Consider the following 20,446-nt stretch of genomic DNA (forward strand, 5'->3'; position numbering starts at 1 on the left):
AGCTCTATATTAAGGACCAGATTCTTTGGTTCAAAAGTCAAATCTCCGGGACTTCGCTGGTGGTCCAGTGGTTAAGACTCCACAAGCCCCATGCAGGGGGCCCGAGTTTAATCCCTGGTCCGGGAACTAAGATTCCACTTGTCCCATGGTATGACCAGAAAAAAAAAAAAAAAATGTCCAACATCTTTGTTTGGATGGGCATTGAGGTAGCAGCAGAGAATTCTTATTCTACCTAATGATTTGAATTTTGTGGTTATTTCCTCCTAATTAGAGTCTTGGCAGGACAGCATTCATCAGCACGTAATTGTCGTCATCTCTCCGATAGGGCTTAACTGGCAAGAACAGCCCTCACTGAACTTCATGTCTGTGAGGTCAGGGGTACTTTGTGACTCCCGTCCCTGTCACTATTTGGGGAAGTGATATCATCCAGGGACAAATTCTTGGACTTCTGGAGTCCCCTATACTATGATGTGAGGCACAAACAGCCCAAAAGATAGATAGGTATGTAAGAAGAGTTTTCAAAGGAAAGAAAGGAAGGCGGGAAGGAGGAAAACAGGAAGGAAGAAAGAAAGAGGAAGGGAGGGGGAAGGAAGGAGGGAAGAAGAGAAAGAACAAAAAGGGGGGGGGAGTCCAGGGAAATTAGTCCATTTCTCAGTTCCTAGTAGCAATTATTTATTATTTATATAAACTATCACAAACTAGTATGATCAAGAAAAAGTTCTTGATTCTCTCTTTCTAAAGGTTCCTGAATATTTAATCTGAACTATTAACCCCTTCACTGAACCTCAGAGTGGATCATAATCACCCCTCATATTGATACAATGCCTCAGAGACTATAGAGCACTTGCACACAGCATCACGTCATTTGAACCTCACAGCTGGACAGATATGTTTGTCCTTATCCTCATTTGGGGGATGAGAAATCAGAGGCTCAGGGAGTGGCAGAGCTGGGCTTGAACTGGGACTTTTCAATTCCAAGTCCAGTCCTCTTTCCCAAGACCCTCCAAGACTGGGCTAGGCTGCTGGGCTGGCCCCGCCCACCTCTACTCACTATGCTATTCACTTCTCCTGGGCTGTTACTGCGTGATGGAGATCTCCTAAGCACTGCTCTGGGCCAGGCACTGGAGGTGCTGAGACATAACAATGAATGAGACACAGTTCTCAGGAGAATGATAAAGACACCACCTGGGTGCTGGAGCAGTCTCCACTTGTCCTCATGGGGCACAGCTGCAAAACAGCATAATTCTGTTTTTTGGTTTGTCTTTTTTTTATTATTTTATTTATTTATTTGGCCCTGCAGGCCTGTGGGCTCTTAGTTCCCTGACCAGGAATCAAACCCATGTCCCCTGCGTTGCAGGCACAGAGTCTTAACCACTGGACTGCCAGGGAGGTTCCAAAATGGCAGAATTCTTCTCTTACCTCTGCACGAGCCTTCTCTGTGTTCTCCAGGCTTTTGACCAGGGTGGTGGAAGTGACTGAACTGCAAAGACATGAAAAGCATGTGCAATTAACCACCTGGCATTGTAGAGTCAAGGGTGATAACACAAGACCACACAGAGTTTTTATTAAAAAAAGACCCCAGAGGAGGACCCACTTCTAGACACCTTCAGCCCACACTACACAGCTCAGCTTAGAATCTGAGGCTTGCATCTCTTTAATGGAGAGCAGAGAAGTATTTAGATAAAGCCTGGGCTGAAGACAGCTCCAGCCTCTCTAGTGAGTGAAAGTTGCTCAGTGGTATCTGATTCTTTGCAACCCCATGGACTATACAATCCATAGAATTCTCTAGGCCAGAATACTGGAGTGGGTAGCCTTTCCCTTCTCTAGGGGATCTTCCCAACCCAGGGATCGAACCCATGTCTCCCATACTGCAGGCGGATTCTTTACTAGCTGAGCCACAAGGGAAGCCCTCAGCCTTTCCACTGTCACCCTAATAACTTCCTGTCCAGAACAACTGTAAGTGATTTAATAGAGGGACTCCATGGGATTCGATATCATCATTTCCGAGGACTAGGGAGAAGAAGCTGGACCAGCAGGGGGCAGCAGAAACTCAGCAAGACACCAATTCAAAGGCTCTGGGACTCTTCCTGGGGGAAGGACAAGCAGAATCAACCCCACAAACACCCAGGGCTAGGAACTCTGGTCCCTTCCTTGCCCCTTGGCCTTTGATCTCTTAACCATCTGCCTTCTGCTTTTGCTACTGAATGGCCTTCCGTTTTTCTACTTTGGCCTGAAGTACAGCTAAAAACAACAACCAGGGTTAAAGCTAGAAGGGAATCTGGTTTTTTTGTCTCAAAGTGTAAATATTTTAATCATATTTCCTGATTATAAAGTTGTATGCTCTGTAAAATAATTCAAATAATACAGAAATGTAGACAATCTGAAGTTCAAGTTCCAGTAAACCTCCTACCGTCGTAGGGCACACCTTTTCTTTTCTCCCAAATAGCACTATTAGTATTTTAAAATTATCCTTCCAAACTTCTCTCATTGCATAAGTATACTCACACAGAATATATTTAGTATATGTGCTGCTGAAGTGAGAATTACATAATTTACTTTTTTATTAAAATAAGATCCTACTATACATTGTATATTACTTCTTGGACATCTTTTCCCATAATTACATACAGGGCTGAGCAGTATTTCATCAACTGGAATACCAATTCATTGGATCATTACCTTTCTGACAGGCACTGACAATGATTTCAGTTTTTAATTATAACCTTTGTTACAGCAACCATGTTTATGCACAAATCTCAACACATCCATCTGATTATTCTTTAGAATAAACAGGTACACAGACATGGGAGTTCTGTTCTTCATTTTGAGAGAAACTGAGGTCCAGATCAGGGAAGTGAGCTGATAGGGAAGCCACATTGTCTAACTCTTCGTTCTGTGTTGCCCACCTGCCCAGAGCAAAGACTTTCAATTTCAAAACCAAGTCAGAAAGCCCCTGGGGAGTCAAATGCAAACCTAGCAGACACCAGCAGTTTCTGTATGATCCATGTCCCATGGGGAAAGGAGACCTAAAAGCCAGCTCTACTCAGTCTAAATGGGGGTTCTTGCCCCTTGACACTATTTCAAAAGGAGGGTCAACTTGCCCTAGCAAGATGCTCACGCCAGAGCATCTGTGAATTTCTGAGATACTAGAACTTCAGGTGGTGCAGCTGGTAAAGAATCTGCCTGTTCAATGCAGGAAACAAACAGATACAGGTTCAATCCCTGGGCCGGGAAGATCCCCTGGTAGAGAAAATGGCAACCCACTCCAGTATTCTTGCCTAGAAAATCCCATGGACAGAGGAGCCTGGGGGACTACAGTCCATGGTGTCGCAAAGAGTCAGACACGACTCTGAGCATGCATGTACAGGAGAACTTCAAGCCTTTAAAAATACATTCCCTAAAAATAATTTAGGACCTGAGAGGCTGTCCATTCAAAAGTAGCTTCTCATAATTAAAATGTGGTCCTTCAAATAAAGTCACTGACAACCCTCAAAATCCGAGCTTCTCTAAAAAGTGTATACGTACTATGGCTAATTCAAAAATCATTTCTCTCAGGCATTGAATAGCACCGTTATGGTTCTTGCATAGGATTTATACTGTTAATTATGCTCTACTTGGACAAACATTTGTAAGTCTTTGTAATATTATAGAATGAGGATGATGTGGGAATGTGCAAGGCCTTTCAGGACAACCAAGAACAGAGGAGGCTTCCCTGGTGGCTCAGTGGTAAAGAATCCACCTGCCAATGCAAAAGTTATGGGTTTGATCCCCGGGTCAGGAAGATCCCTTGGAGAAGGGAATGGCAACCTATTCTACTATTCTTGTCTGGGAAATCCCACGGACAGAGGAGCCTGGCAGGCTACAGTCCATGGGGTCGCAAAAGAGTCAGAGGCGACTTAGAGATTGAACAGTGAGCAAAAGGGGTGGGGTCACTAGATGACGACCTCTAACACGATTACCCCAGATGGTGGCTGGTTTAAAATACCCCCTTCTGGGCTTCCCTGGTGGTTCATTGGTTTAAAATCCTCAAGCCAATGCAGGGGACACAGGCTCGATTCCCTGGTCCAGGAAGATCCCCCATGCCATGGAGCAGCTAAGCCTGTGCACCACAGCTACTGAGCCCACTTGCTGCAATGACTGAAGCCTGAGCACCTAGAGCCCGTGTCAGCAACAAGAGAAGCCGCTGTGACGAGAAGCCCACTGGTCGCCACTAGAGAAGACCCACCGCAACAAATAAATAAACCTTTCTAAAAATAAATAAAATACACCCTTCCCTGAAAATGGTACGCATAGGGTCCTATCACTCTCTTCCACTTCAGGCTAAAGGCACCTCAGCCTCGCAGTCCAAGAGATGGGAGCAGCCCCGTACCTCTTATTTCCATAGGCCTTCTTCACAATCAGTATCAGAACCGGAAGAAGCAGGATGGTGGCACAGACAATCCCCACGATGATCACCAGCTGGTTACCATCCAGGATCTCTGGTCTGAGGGCTACCGGCGTCACCAGTGCTTGGGAAAGGAGAATAGCAATGACAGAGCCGCAACATTCCAGAGAAGAGCTGGGAGCCTCACCAGCTCTATGCCAAGCAGCAACTGCCACGTCAGGAAGCAGGGGGAGAAGGCCAGACTTCACCCCACATGGAAGCACTGGGACTCCAGCTGACCCCTTTAGATTGAGAACCAGCCTTTGCCCACCCCTTTTTACCCTTAAAATATAGATGAAGGTGGGTAGGTAAACAGAATATCACCTGACGTACAGCAGAGTTTCCGTTTACATTAACAATTCTATCTTAAAATGTGGTTCACCAAAAACAGACATGTTATAGGCTGCTGCCCTTTCTGTGGTGAAGTGATTGTTTTCAAAGGTATCTAGGCTACAACACAGCCCCATAGTCATGATACCAAGCACGACACTTCCATCCATCTATATAGCACCCTTCACCCATTTCCTCAATTCACTCCGAACACATACATCAAACACCTCCTGGGTGCCAGATAGTACTAGGCACGGAAGATACAAAGACCAATGACGCATGGTCTGTGCCCTCAAGGAGGGGGAGGGTGTGCACGGAACACCACAGACGCTATAGGTACTGTGAGAGCAGTCCGCATGCGGGACAAAGCAGCGCTGAGGAAAGGGCTCCCGGTTCTATGGGGAGCAGAACCTGAGACTTTGTCAGCAAAAGTTGTAAAATTTGAGTCTGAAACGAACTATCAAAGATTTTAGCAACAATGGGAGAAGGATTGGGGTGGGGGAGGTAGGGATATTAAACTCAACATCTGGAGCCTTTCGGTTCAGGATGGTGCTTAGAGAAACTAGAAAGAGGGTCTAAGGTTGTGTTTGAGGGCGTGATGGGGAATGAGGCTGGGTAGATAACAGGATCTAAGTCATGAAGGACCTTGATTATCTCAATGAGGAGTTTGTTTCAATTTTTCGTTTTGCTTTGTGTTTTGTTTTTTTCTGTAGGCAATGCAGAAGACATTGAAAGGCTGTAGGAAGTTCAGATTTGTGATTGAGAAAGATCGCACCGAGAATGAGGGGTAGCGACAAAGCGAAAGCAGAGACTGGTGAGAGGCCTACAGTCTGAGACAGGTTGACAGGCAGAATGATGCCAGGGGATGGTGCCAGATGAGAAAGAAGACAGATCCAAAGTCAGCAGTAGAAATCACAGGACCTGTTGACTTGTTAGACTAGGGGTCCTGGGAAAGGGAAAAATCAAGTACGACTCCCAGGCAATTATTCAGTTGGATAATATCCAGTATGATTATCCAGTTGGATAATATCCAGTACGATTATCCAGTTGGATAATTATGTCGATAGCAGTGGCATCAACTGAGGTTGGAGAGGTGGGCAGGAGAAAGGTGTGAGGGGTAGATTTGGATTATTTGTGTTTGAGTATTTGTGGAATATCTGGGTGGCGTTCATATACAGAGATGGATGGATGGATGGATGGATGGACAGATAGGTTGCGTCTAACAGAATATATTAAACGTATACAGAACATGGTGTTCAATGCTACTGGGGTGGGGAAGGTCAAGGATAGACAGTTAGAGTGCCACTGGTGACCTACACTGGAGGAGAGGTGCAAGTAGAAGGCTGACTGCAGAGTACTAGGGGTTAATGCAAGATGAGACAGAAGACACTGAGTTCAGTCCTTTAGCAAACTATCTGACTGTGTCTAGAAAGAAATGCATAATGTATCTCGATGAAAGTTGCACAACTCGGAATATACTAAAACCACTGAGTTGTACATTTTAAATGGGTGAATTGTGTGGCGTGTGAGTTGTATCTCAATAAAGGTGTTTCAAGAAAAAGTAAGACACTGGCTATCTATTTTACATATGGTAATGTATATCTTTCAATGCTATTCTCTCCAATCATCCCACCCTCTCGACTCCTCCCACTGAGTCCAAAAGCCTGTTCTTTATGTCTGTGTCTCCTGGAGGGGTGGTGGGAGGAGGGACGTGGGGAGGAGTTCAAGAGGGAAGGGACACGTGTATGCCTATGTGCGATTCATGTTGATGTACTTTGCACCATACTGCAAAGTAATTATCCTCCAATTAAAATAAATAAATAAATAAAGGTCAAGTGAAAGAGGGGAAAAAAGAAAAGGTATGACATAGGGTGAGAGCTAAAGGAGACAAGGACACGGGTAAGGGGAAGAGTTGAGTGTATGCGTGTGCTTAATGGCAGAAGCCCATGGACCGTGGAGCTTAAAGAGGCATGTTGTGAGGGTCCTGAGAAGGAGGAGAAGCACAGCGGCTCAGATAAGCCCCCAGAGGGAAGGGAGCTCAGGACGGCAGGCAAAGACGAGGAAGGAGTAGATGGAGGTCTGCTTGAGGGTGTGGAGGGCTCAGAAGTTGCATGAGCCCCCGCTAATGGCTTCTCTTTCCTGTGAAGCAGAGGGAAGACTTCTGAGAGTGAAGAAAGCCATCTGTCCTGCTTCCCTCTCCCGCTGGCATCCTCCGTTACTGACAAGAAGGCGCCTCCATGGACTTAAGTCTCTGGCCAGAGGTATTGAGGGTAGAGGTGCTTCCTCACCCCTATCCCTGCCCCCAGCCAACCACAGCCAACCCCTGGGGCCCTCGCAAAAGGCAAAGTCCACAGGCCACATCCTGACTGCTAACTGGGTTCCGGTTTAACTTTAACCCCTTACTTATCAACCTCTCTCAGTCAACACAATTGAGTCTTTACTCTCCTCCTCACCAATGGCCTTAATACACACTGCCAGAATAAAGAACCTGGGATCAGAAACTCCTTCTATTTTTGGTTCCTTCCCCTTCCTGTTTCCTCTGTTCTTTGCTGTCTCTCACCAGCTCAGGAGCATCTTCCCTTCTACTACAGAGCATAGAGCATCTCCTTTGAAGCCAAGTCAAAATGACCCAAATCCATCTCTGAGCTCCTGTATCTTTAAATTGGTATATTACAGAAACCATGAGTGAGGCTTGGCAGAGGGGTTGGCATTCACTCAGTATTATTACCTTTTTTTCCCTTGACCTACCATCAGGGAAGCACTAGGGTGAGGCAGGCAAGGTGCCTAGGGGACCAAATTTAAGGAGGGATTACTCTCAAGGTCATGCAAGCACAGGGTAGGAGTGCTTGATAAGTACGAGGCTTATCAGGAGCAGGCAAGTACAGGACCTGAGAGTGATGCCTCCTTAAATTTTGCATCCTAGAAGCCTCTCCAGCTTCACCCTAGTACTGCCCCTGCCTACCAGCTATGCAGCCCCTCCTCCCCGCCCGGCCAGATGTTACATACTTCGGGGCTCTTTCAGGATCACTTGCAACACAGTGGTTTTCCTGAAGGTCAGGTTCCCCAGGTAGATACTGCAGGTGTAGTTTCCTCCATCAGACTCCTTCACTCCGTGGAGCATTATAGAGCCATCATTGCGGGAAGTGTCTCCCACCAAGTCCACACGGTTCCGGAAGCGGCCCCAGTTCTGGGGGTACCCTTTGGGCGCCCTGAGTTTGGGCTGATAGCACAACACAATCTCCTCCTAGAAGGGAAAGGCAAAATGTAAGAGACTGAAGGACTGGGGTTGGAGGGAGCTCTCGGGATTCACAGGCCCTACGTGTAGAAGCAGTAAAGGTATCATCAGAAAGTATCAGAAAACACAAAGCCACGGACACACGGGTCCACACCAGCCTCCTTGCTGCTCCTAAGTGCTGGCCTCAGGGCCTTTGCACTTGCTGCTCCCTATGCCTGGAACACTCTTCCCACTTAGACAGACACATGGTTGCCTCCTTCACTTCCCCGAGACCTCTACTCAAATGTTACCTTTTTGGTGAGGCCTCCCTGACCACCTACATAAAAAAACAATCACAAAAGCCTGCTTTCTTGTTCTCCATAGCTCTTACTATTACCTGACATACTGTGTATATATTTCTTCATTATTACTATTATTTGGCTGCATTGGGTGTTAGTTGCCCCACAGCATGTGGGATCTTAGTTTCCTGACCAGGGATCAAACCAGTGTCCCTACATTGCAAGACGAATTCTTAACCACTGGATCACCAGGAAAATTCCTATTTCCTCATTATTTTTCTATGTATCTCCCTCCATCTTGATTGTAAGTCTCCCACCAGGGCAGGAGCTTTGAGTGTTCACCATATAACAGGCACCTTAAAAATACTTGTTAAATAAAAAAGTGTCAGAATTTTTCAAAAAAGTATATAAATACCATTAGTTTTTAGAAGTTTCTAAGAACAGGAAATAAGGATACAGACACAAATATGAATGAAAAGACCTGGCACCTAACCTGTTGTCTCTTGTGATTCAAGTTCATAACTCACAAATGTCAACTATCATCCTATGTTCTGCTGTGACTCAGTTTGGTGGATGACAATTAAATATACAATGGGTTCCCAGAGGTGAACCTGAAACTACCTGTAATTCCCCAGACCCCACCATGAAGCCATCCTTTCTGATCCACTCAAACAGCATATAGGAATCAACTGAGTGTAAATGACATTTTGTATGGATGACCTGGAATAAGTCTTCATTTGTAAAAGGTGAATCTTTCTAAGCTTTGTATCTTAACTTTTATTAACAATAAGTTATGTGGGATGTCTCTCAAGACACAGCTTGACTCATCAGGACATCACCATGCCATAGTTGACATCTACTGGTCTAACGAACTAACCTGCTGTTTACTGCTTCAGCGTTCCTGTGAAGCACCCTCCTCATCTTGGCCTCCAGGATTACTAATCCCAACATTCAACACATCCATGAAGACAAAGAAAATCCCATCACATAAATGGGGTGAAGGGGTGCAGAAGAAAACTCACAAAAATAACCCAAATAAGACGATCATTCTTATGCCTAACCCATTGGTCACCAAAAGCATTCCCCCTTGTTATTCCATGAATTCTATAAAAAGGAAAAGAGAGAGAAAGGATAAAACCAAGATGCTGTAGCCAAGTCATGAACCAGTGTTCTACATTACCATGTCCTAGATGCATCTTGACAACCCAAGTCGAGCAGTAGCAACTACTTCTCCACCATCTTCATTAGTCATTTTTCCCAACTGGAAGCTGAAATTGCCCAGCCAAGCTAAGAGGCCCAGTTTTGTTTTGTTTTGTGTTTTTAACAAACTCCAAAGTCCAAGCCCTCATAAGACCAACATGTGGCACCTGATGCCTAGGTTCTTGCTGTCCCCACTCTGTCCTGGCACCACACAATGAGGGCGTCTCCTCCGTACCTTGGCAGGCTCTCCTGATGAGAACATCCAGTCTACCCTGCTCACGTGCTTCTCTTCTGTGCTGTGGAAAACACATCCCATCCGAGTCGAATCACCCACATGAACCATCAGCTCTGGGGATAAAATGATAAATCAAGTTACACTCAAAGTATAGTCTCTAGAAGCCAAAGAACTTCTGGAAGAGATCATGTTTAGCCAAAGATCCTCAGCAGTAAAACCAATGTCACCACCCCACACTGCACACTTTCCCTCTGTGCAGCCAGAATATTCGGAGGCCTCTCATCAAACCAACACGATACCCCAAGGATAAGACAGCACCCTCTAGCTGCCAGCACAACATCAAGTCTGAGGGTCCCACTGATGTCAATAAACACTTTCTGGCTTCTCTTTAATTCCTTTCTCCTTCTCCTTTCCTAGAACTTCTCCCACAAGCCCCAACTTCACTTCAAGCCTGTAACAAAGAATGGAAAACCATGAAGCCCTCCACTTTCTGTTCGCCCACTTGAGTAACCACATCTGCTTAACATAAACAGGAAGTAGAAATAACTCTCATTCTTATAAATAACCCACTGGCTCTCCCAGGTGAAAAACTGAATCATGGGTGACTCTCTTCTACTTAATTCTTTTACAAGTTGTCTTAGGACTTGCTTAGGACAATTCTCGCTAGACTATAGGTCACAGGACTGCTTGCTAATTAGGTCAAACAACAGACAGTTTTCCTTTTGACTTTTCTCTCATTTTAATTCCTGTCCCCACTTCCCCACCTGTTCCCCCTTCCGCACCTGCTCCCCCTTCCTCCCATTCTTGGCTTTCCAACTCGTAGTCTTTTCCTCCTGCTTATTTGTGTAAACAGCTGATCCCATCATATATTTACTACTTATGTCATTTTAAGAAGTCCCTGAAAAAGAAAATAATTAGAAAGATGCTTCTGATTTTTCAACAGTGCTCTATATAAGTGAACCACAAAGTCAGTCAAGAAATGAAAGGCAGGATGGTATTTAAGGGAGACACAAGTCTAGGTCTTATTTGGACAGAGTTCCTTCAAAGGAGCATTGAGCAAAGCTCACAAAGCAACACAGTACATCAGCTAACTTTTTCATCCAAATTGTGTCCCTGGGAGAACACTAACTTCCCGCTCAGCAGAAAAGATGTACAATGGGAGGAAAGCAAAAGGAAATATTATGAACTTGGAACTCTGTGGAGGGGGAATTATTTTGGAAGTAATAAAAATTCACTCCAAAGAATATCAATCGTGAAGAAAATGCCCTCTAAATCTATGAGTATATCAAGAATTGAACCCTATATTTTAAATGCAATAATAAGAACTAAATATTCAGAATTCTTTCAACACACCAGACATGTGCTAAACACCTAGGTTATCACCTAGTCATTACAATATTTTGAGATATGCACTATTATCCTCCCATTTCGCAGAGGAAGAAACTGCATGAGCGCAGCACTTCATGGCCAGTAAAAGGCAGAGCAGAACTCACACCCCGGCCTGAGTGAAACCAAAGCCCACACGTTCTCACCCCCTTTACTGTTACCACCTCACATAAGTGGAGAGATGGCTGATTCTAGAGCAAAAGTACAGGAAGTTAACATTATTTTTATTTGTAAGAAAACTGTCTATACACCTGAAACTTGTCTTTCAAATATTAGGAACTTTCTCTAAATTAAAATTTAAAGCCTGTCAGATGTGATTCTAAAACATGGACTTTTAATTATTTCATTATCTTCCCTCCTTTCTAGTATCATCAGTTCAGTTTAGTCGCTCAGTTGTCTGACTCTTTGCAACCCCCATGGACTGCAGCAGGCCAGGCTTCCCTGTCCATCATCAACTCCCGGAGCTTGCTCAAACTCAAGTCCATCAAGTCAATGATGCCATCCAACCATCTCATCTTCTGTCATCCCCTTCTCCTCCCGCCTTCAATCTTTCCCAGCATCAGGGTCTTTTCCAATGAGTCAGTTCTTCCCATCAGGTGGCCAAAGTATTGGAGTTTCAGCTTCAGCATCAGTCCTTCCAATGAATATTCAGGACAAATTTCCTTTAGGATTGACAGATTTGATCTCCTTGCAGTCCAAGGGACTCTCAAGAGTCTTCTCCATACCACAGTTCAAAATCATCAATTCTTCACTGCTCAGCTTTCTTTATGGTCCAACTCTCACATCCATACATGACTACTGGAAAAACCATAGCTTTGACTAGGTGGACCTTTGTAGGCTTTTTCTAGTATCATGGGGCTTCCCTGATAGATCAGTTGATAAAGTTTCTGCCTGCCATGCCTGAGACCTCAGTTCAATTCCTGGGTTGGAAAGATCTGCTAGAGAAGGGATAGGCTACCCACTCCAGTATTCTTGGGCTTCCCTTGTGGCTCAGGTGGTAAAGAATCTGCCTGCAATGTGGGAAACCTGGGTTTGATCCCTGAGTTGGGAAGATCCCCTGGAGAAGGGAAAAGCTACCCACTCCAGTATTCTGGCCTGGACAATTCCAAGGACTGTATAGTCCATGGGGTTTCATAGAGTCAGACATGACTGAGTGACTTCCACTTTCAACTTCACTTTCTTTCTAGTATCACAGACCTTCATTAATTGAGAAGATATTAGAATAGAATAAAAATAACTAGAGTAATGAAGTAATGATGTTGAAGCTGAAACTCCAATACTTTGGCCACCTGATGCGAAGAGGTGACTCATTTGAAAAGGCCCTGATGCTGGGAGGGATTGGGGGCAGGAGGAGAAGAGGACGACAGAGGATGACATGGTTGGATGGCATCACCGACTCAAAGGACATGAGTTTGAGTAAACTCTGGGAGTTGGTGATGGACAGGGAGGCCTGGCATGCTGCAGTCCATGGGGTCACAAAGAATCGGACATGACTGAACTGAACTGAACTGAATGAAGTTAGGATCCAGAAGTCACCTAAAGCTCACCTACTATGCCACCTACCACGTGCATGAGTCTCTTCAGTAAGAGTATTTTCTCTCCCTGAACAACTCAAAACATTGTTCAGGCAATTTATCTGCTATGAAAACTTTAATTCTATTTTGAATCTTAAAAATACAGATCACATGATTGAAATAATATGCACATGCTTGAGCAACAATTACTTTTTGTTCTCTTTATACATCTCATTAACTATTATATATCTATACAGAGTAATTATATAATCGGTGAACACACACATTCAGATGCCTTAAAATCCTTTCACAGAATACAAGGAAGCAAATTCTTAAAAAAGAGAGAGAGAAAAGAAAAGAAAAAGAAAACTGTCTCTAGCTTTTAAAATAAGAACTATGAGTAAAAGAGTTGAAGCAGTAGAAAGACGGAAAAATTACAAACTGAAGAGTAAATTTCGTGGAGGAAGCCGTACATGAGTTTCCACCTGGGAGTAGATGGCTACCAGGCAAGTGGTTAGCACTCAGATCTATTCCCACTCTGGCTGGAAGGAAAAAGTAAATACCAGTTGCTCCACTGGCTACTGGAGAATATCTGCCTCCCATAAAATTGTTCTAGCCTACTCCCAAGGACTCAACTCTTAAAATTGCCTGCTTTGGATTTGTTCCCTCTGTGTCTCTCCTAAGCAGGAAAAGGCACCATTTTGTAGGACATGCTTGCATGTTCTCAAGGCCAGCATCAGAGAACAAAGAAGAAAGGGGTAACTCAAGGATACTCCTTGGGAGACACAGGTAGCTGGTTCATTTCTTCTTCCCAGAGAGCCCTAGCTTTGAAATCAAAGTAAAAAATGCAATTGATAAAAAGTGTTAATATGAAGTTAGGAGTGAGGTCAGAGGCCACTTTCCACAATTCCGTCTACCACTTCATTTTTTTAGAAATCAGAATCAAGTGAGAGATGCTAACCTAAGGATTTCATTCATTTGACAAATGTTTATTGACTGTGTATTCTGTGCCAGGTGCTGTGCCTGGGGCTGGTCATGAAACCAAGAACACAGATGCAAGTGGACAGGGAAGACACAACTGAACAGGTGTGATGAGTGTGTCACCAGAGAGGAGAGCTGGGTGTTCCAAAGTAGCTCATTGAAAGGACAGACCTAAGCAAGCTGGCAGGGAGACAGGTCTAGATCCTAGCTCCTGCACTAGACAGCAAGCCCTCCTGAGGACATAGACTGTTCTTCCATTTCACACTTTTTTGTTGTTGTTTTCTTCTTTCCAATCTTTTATGTTTGGTTGCACTGGGTCTTCATTGCTGTGTGCAGGCTTATTCTAGCTGTGGAGAGAGGGGACCACTCTCTGGTTGCACTGAGCGGGCTTCTCACCGTTGTGGCTTCTCTTGCTGCGGAGCATGGGCTCTAGGGTGCACAGGCTTCAGTAGTTGTGGCGCACAGGCTTAGTTGTTCCACAGCATGTAAAATCTTCCTGGATCAGGGATCAAGCCCGTGTCCCCTGCATGGGCAGGTGGATTCTTATCCATTGAACCACCAGCGAAGTCTCCATTTCACACATTTGAAGAGTATCCCTAATTCTGTGATTTTCAAACTTTTTAAAGCAGCAGAATTCTTTCTTCAAACAAAATCTTACCTGGAAGTCCAAGAATACAACAGAAAAAAGGAAAAGGACTCAGCTGTAGTGGAGGTGGAAACCTGAGGTCCTGGTGTGACTAGGTCCTCTGTCCCCGCCTGCCTTGTTCTCACGCTCTGTGTGGCCCACCAGGTCCCTTGGACCCTAAGTGTTCTACAGAGCATGTTTTTAAAACAAACAAACTACAGAAGCTATTTATAAACAGGAACATGAGATCCTAGGAAGTTAGGGAAACCTGCTCATTTGTTTTATATCCCCCAGAAAACATAGTTACCTACAAAATATGGAGACAACATCAATCTGCAAAATTTATGGGGAGCAGCAGGGTATAATGGAAAGAACATGATCTATGTTGACAGAGGTACCAGGGTCCAAGTATTGGATATGCCACTTAATAAATATATGTCCTCAGGCAAGTCACTTAAACTCTCTAAGCCTCAGTTAACACATCTATAAAATGAAAAGGAGAACATGGTACTTCCTTCACAGAATTTTCATAAGGATGAAATATGTTTAAAGTAATGATAAAATAATGATCATTATTATTTTTATTTAAAGAGCACCATTGGGACTTCCCTGGAGGTCCAGTGGTTAAGAATCTGCCTGCCAACGCAGGGGGCACAGGTTCAATCCCTGGTCTGGGAACTAAGATCCCACATGCCATGGGGCAACTAAACCCATGCACCACAACTACGGAGCCCACGCCCTAGAGCTCATGCCCCACAACAAGCGAAGTCACCTCAACGAGAAGCCCACACACCACAAGTAGAGAGTAGCCACTCCCGCGAGCAGCAACAAAGACACAGAGCAGCCAAAAGTATTAAATAGATAATGTTTTTTCAATCCTCTGTGGGTTACTTTAAAAAACTAATAATAAATAGCAAGCACCATTTATTGAGGACTCACTTCGTAGTAAGTACCTAGCCCACTGACTAGGATTTGCTCAACAAAATCAGTTCACATCCCTCTTTGCACACCAAATCTCTTGCCCTTTGCCCTTCTCTGAGTAAGCATTCATGTTACCTTTGGGTTCCTCTGGCAGTACATTCAGGACGACCACTTTTTTGAACACGAGGCTCTCCATTTGGAAGCGGATTTCACAGGTAAAGTTTCCTTGGTCAGTCTCTTTCACGTTTTGGAGCAGGAGGGAACCGTCATGGTGTAAGATGTCCCCCACCAAGCGCACACGATTCTGGAAGTGCCCCACAGGCACGCTGATGTTGGAGTAATAGAAGAGCACGTACTCATCCTGGAAGGCAACACAACATCAGAGGAAATTTCAAGCCCATGGCACCAGACCCAGAAGTCTGAGTTCAAAAGCCCCTGTTCCATGGAAGCAGCATAGTCATCGTCACCACCAGGATCAAAGTACTTGGTACCCAATTAAGAAGAAGAATGTGCCAGACAATACTTTAACTGACACAAGACTCTGTGGCTTCTATTAGACAAAGACAACTGGAGAAACAGGGTGAACACATTTTCATTTCTTACAGTTTAAGGTAAAATGTAACACCTACTCTGAAAATCACTCTGGGGATTCAGACTCACAACTTTTGGTGTTTAGCCATGCTGCACAGCATGTGGGAGCTTAGTTTTCCAACCAGGGATTGCACCTGGACTCGAGGCAGTGAGCGTACAGAGTTCTAACCACAGGACCTCCAGGGAATTCCACAAACTCACAACTTTTGAAAAGTACCTCCCTGTGTTCTGCCATGGCCCCTGGATTCATTGGCATCTAAATGCAACCCCACAGACAGGCTGTTGTAAGAATTCCTGCCACGTTAGCTGTCACCCCTCTCCTTTCCACCCTCCTCCAGGCAGCACATCATAAGGCATGAGAAGGAGTCATCAAAGGAAATGGTTTACAGACTGGGGGGAAGAGCCATAGGGAATTCTTATTTTCACTTAGGCCATGGGTATACCCCTCTTATAACAATAAACAGTCAGGAGGTTAAGACTTTGCCTTCCAGTGCAGAGGGTGAGGAGGGTTCAATCTCTGGTCAGGGAACTAAGATCCCACATGTCTTGGGGCCAAAAAACTAAAACATAAAACAGAAGCAATATTGTAACAAATTCAATAAAGACTTTAAAAATGGTCTGCAGCAAAAAAAAAAATCTTTGAAAAAAGTAAATAGTAACAAAAATTTGAGTGATAGTAATATTATGGAAATAACAGGCTCTGAGCTACTGAAACAATATTTCATTTGAAAACCTTAGGACTTTATTACCAGTCATACATTACTCGGAGTATATTTCACAAATGAGCCCGATACACAAGCATCTCCACAGAATCTAAGATGAGGCTTCATACACTTTTGCTAATCCAAAGAGCTCCCTCACTCAGCCATGCTGAACCTAACAGTTCAACAGTTAAATCCTAACAGTTTAAGCAGCCATGAGGGAGAAAGAGATGATTCCCCAGCACTTAAATGGATCAGCAGAATGCTGAAAGAATCTCCACCCTCCTGAAGATTACTATGACATCATTTCTGTGCCTGGGCCATAACTCTTTTTGTCTAGACCAATGTGTTTTCATTTTTCTCACCCCTCCCACCCACCTATGCTACTCCACAAATGGGAGAAACAGGAAAGGAAAGAAACTAAAAGAATCTTATGTGTATGTCTCCTATTAGCTTCTCAAAGACCTGAAAAGTAAGTATTACCATTATTCACAGATGGGGAAGTGAAACTCAGAGAGGTTGAGTAACATTCCCAGCTGACTGTAATCAGCTATGTACTGCCAAGAGATCAAACTAGGAGGCGGCTCAGTTCTGGCGAGCTCCAGAACCCAGCTCCTGAAACCCCACCTCATGGCACGGGATGACTTGATTCTCCCTCCCCCCACATTCTGACACCGCTGGCCAGGGGCTTCCGATACACGGCAGGGCTTCCTCCTTGTTACCTTGGTGTGCTCTTCTGATGAGAACATCCAGTCTACCTTGGTCACATGTTTCTCCCCTGTGCTCTTAGAAACACATCCCAGAAGGGCTGAATCACCCACGTGAACTGTTAGCTCCACGGCGGAAATAGTCAAGTCATTCAGGCCCAAGGAATAACCTAGAGAAGGCAACAGGCAAGAGAGACATCATCAGACAAACTCACTCAACAACTAAACTTAGTATTAATCTCCAAGTAGATGCAGACTTTGCTGGGGGCTCAGGTGGCTCAGACAGTAAAGCGTCTGCCCGCAATGCAGGAGACCTGGGTTCGGGAAGATCCCCTGGAGAAGGAAATGGCAACCCACTCCAGTACTCTTGCCTGGAAAATTCCATGGACAGAGAAGCCTTGTAAACTACAGTCCACGGGGCCACAAAGAGTCGGGCACGACTGAGCGACGTCACTTCACTTCACTTCCCTTCAAGATGGTAAAGAATCTGCCTGCAATGCAGGATACCCGGGTTCAATTCCTGGGTCAAGAAAAAACCCTGGAGAAGGGAATGGTTACCCACTCCAGTATTCTTGCCTGGAGAATTCCAGGGACAGAGGAGCCTGGTGGTCACAAAGAGTCTGACATGACTAAGCAAATGACCCAACGTGAACAAAGTATTCAGAGGCCTTTAATTCAACCCAGCATGGCATTCCCAAGGGTAAGAAAAATACCCTGTGGTTACCCCCATGCGGCTCAAGTCAAGGACTTCTACAGTCTTCATACTGTCCAATGCTCCTAGCTAGACCCTCCCTCTTTTCTAGTCTTCACCCCTGAAATGTCCTTTCTAAAGAAAAAAGAGAGGAAATTCCTTGGCAGTTCAGTAGTTGCTTTCACTGCTGAGGGCACAGGTTCAATCCCTGGTTGGGGAACTAAGATCCTACAAGGCACGCAGCAGGGCCAAAAAACAAAACAAAAATAAGAAGAAAGAGAGAAACCCTGAAGCCTCTGCCTTGAGGCAGTGAATTTAGGCGCCTATAAGCAGGTGATGATGTCTCCAGCTCCTGGTTTCCCACCAGTCCCCTAACTGAAAGGCCAGTTCACAGGTAACTTTGCTTCCCTCTGTTTTTCTCCTTTTTTCGTTCCTCTACAAAAGCGTATCTCTGGATGTGCTGGCTGATTCTGGCCGTAGTGCAGATCCTTGTAATTAGGTCAATACAGAGCGCGGCCCCTCCCTTGAATTTCCTTTGTTGGCTTTCTCCCCACCTGCCCCCTCCAGTTCTGCCCTCAGCCTGGCTTTCCAGCCTCTAGGGGTTAGTCTACATCATAGCCCTCCAATATCTGTCCATTGTTCAAGTAATTTCTCTTTTCACTTAAAGAGAAAACCATTTCTAAAGAGAAAACCATCACATGGATTTTTCTGTTTTCATAAGACATGCTCTATGTAAAGAGACAACCACAGCAAGACACATTCAGTTGCTGGCCAGTTCCCATCAAAGAAGAGCCAAGTGAATGGAGTTGGGTATAAACAGAAAATGCACTGGCCTCTCCATCCAAGCTGTTGTCCCAAGAAAAGACTGTTAACTTCCTGCCCAACAGCAGGCACACACAGTGGGGAAGATGGGAAAGAAAACATGAACTCACCACCCTCTGGAGGGAATTATTTTGAAAGAAATCAAAAGTACCTCCAAAAATGATTTGGAATTTTCCTGTAAGGAAGAACTGAGCAGCTTCAAGTGTGGTTAAAGGGATAAGAAGCTATATAATGTGATATGAAGACTGCTGACTGTAGAATTAAAAGAGCTTGCTAGAAGGTAAGAGCAGCAAGAAAAGCAGAGAGAAACTTGGACTTGACCAGCAGCCTTTGTACAAAAATAACTGAAGAAATCAAGACTTCTACAGAGGAGGAAAACCTCTCCATCAAGAAGTACAATCCTGGTCGCCCAGTGTCACCAGGCAACTCCACAGGGGGTTAGACCGCTAAGTCTCTGATGGAAGGGCAAAATGCTGCAGGCTGCTTCACCCATCTCTGGAAAGAAAAGAAAGTGAAAGTGAAAGTCTCCTACAACCCCATGGACTAAACAGTCCATGGAATTCTCCAGGCCAGAATACTGGAGTGGCTAGCTGTTCCCTTCTCCAGGGGATCTTCCCAACCCAGGGATCAAACCCAGGTCTCCTGCATTGCAGGCAGATTCTTTACCAACTGAGTTATCAGGGAAGCCCCTGAGATTATTATAACCCTGATTCCATGGTGAAAAAACGTCTCTAATGTGGACTATTTTCTTGTGCGTGCACATGTCTAACTGCATGTGTGTGCAAATGCTATGTTGCCTGGAATTAAAGCAAAGACCATTCTTTTGTGCACTTTGCTGAGTCATTCTTTAGGTTACCACGTGAAGTCCAAAAAGCTAATAAAAAAGAGAAAAATGGAATGGATAAACAACAAGGTCTTACTGTATATTACAGGGAACAACAGTCAATATCCTGCGATAAACCACAATAGAAAAGAATATGAAAAAGTATGTATATATGTATAACTGCATTGCTATGCTACACAGCAGAAATTAACACAACATTATAAATCAACTATACTTCAATAAAATAAAAAATTTTGGACTTCCCTGGTGGTCCAGTGGCTGAGACTCTGAGCTCCCAATGCAAGGACCTCAGGTTCAATCCTTCAACAGGGAACTTGATCCCACATGCCACAACTAAAGATCCCGAGCGCTGCAACTCAGGCCCAACACAGCCAAATAAATAAATAGAATAAATTTTAAAATGAAATTCAAAAAAAAATTTTTTAAGAAAACAAATTTAAAAGTCATGAGAGTAAAGCACCTAATTAATTTATTCTTCTGACAGAGCCATATCCATGGGATAAAGAGAGAGATAAGGGACTAACAGATGAAAGGGAGCTAAAGGACGAAAAGACAACAGATGAGCCAAAAGCAGCAGCCTTGACCACTGTAGGAACAGGAGACTCCAACCCGGTTCAGGGAGGCAACCAGAGCAGGCTTTTTAAAAGGAAGTAGAGCTTAAGGAGAAGACTGGGCTTAGGCAGGCTTGCTAGGGTGAAGTGGGGAGAGAAGGTACTAGGCAAAAGAAACTATCAAAAATTGGGCAAGAGCTCAGTGCATTTGAGGAACTGCAAGAAGGCTGGCATGGCTAAAGCAAGAAAACAATTACAGGAGCTTAGGGACTCTCTTTGATGATTTCATTTCCTGATCTGCAACAAGCTGTGGTTTTAAAGATAACAGTTGAAAGTGCAGGAATGCCAGTGAGAAACTTTCTTCATATTCTGTAGGAAGGTCATAGAACACCCAGTTAGGACCAAAAGGCA

General features: G+C 44.4%; 1 protein-coding gene and 1 long non-coding RNA gene across 4 annotated transcripts in view; one reads left to right on the forward strand and one right to left on the reverse strand.

Annotated features, from left to right (window-relative positions):
• The window catches only part of LOC132657861 (uncharacterized), a 46,634-nt gene extending 38,873 nt beyond the window's left edge, over positions 1 to 7,761 (forward strand). The window contains exon 3 of one of the 2 annotated variants that reach the window (XR_009596594.1): positions 6,901 to 7,761. This is a non-coding gene — a long non-coding RNA (uncharacterized LOC132657861). The remainder of the gene's footprint in view (positions 1 to 6,900) is intronic. The other variant, XR_009596593.1, reaches the window with a different exon arrangement.
• JAML (junction adhesion molecule like) overlaps positions 1 to 20,446 on the reverse strand; it is a 29,678-nt gene that overhangs the window by 4,380 nt on the left and 4,852 nt on the right. For both annotated transcript variants that reach the window (XM_012095521.4, XM_060399774.1), the window contains exons 3-8: positions 17,143 to 17,297; positions 15,264 to 15,489; positions 9,702 to 9,814; positions 7,760 to 7,997; positions 4,370 to 4,508; positions 1,420 to 1,480 (exon numbers count right to left, since the gene is read on the reverse strand). In XM_012095521.4, the coding sequence (XP_011950911.1) occupies positions 1,420 to 1,480; positions 4,370 to 4,508; positions 7,760 to 7,997; positions 9,702 to 9,814; positions 15,264 to 15,489; positions 17,143 to 17,297 (932 nt within the window). The remainder of the gene's footprint in view (positions 1 to 1,419; positions 1,481 to 4,369; positions 4,509 to 7,759; positions 7,998 to 9,701; positions 9,815 to 15,263; positions 15,490 to 17,142; positions 17,298 to 20,446) is intronic.

This window comes from Ovis aries, chromosome 15, assembly GCF_016772045.2.
Source record: "Ovis aries strain OAR_USU_Benz2616 breed Rambouillet chromosome 15, ARS-UI_Ramb_v3.0, whole genome shotgun sequence".
In the NCBI taxonomy this organism is placed as follows: domain Eukaryota; kingdom Metazoa; phylum Chordata; class Mammalia; order Artiodactyla; family Bovidae; genus Ovis; species Ovis aries.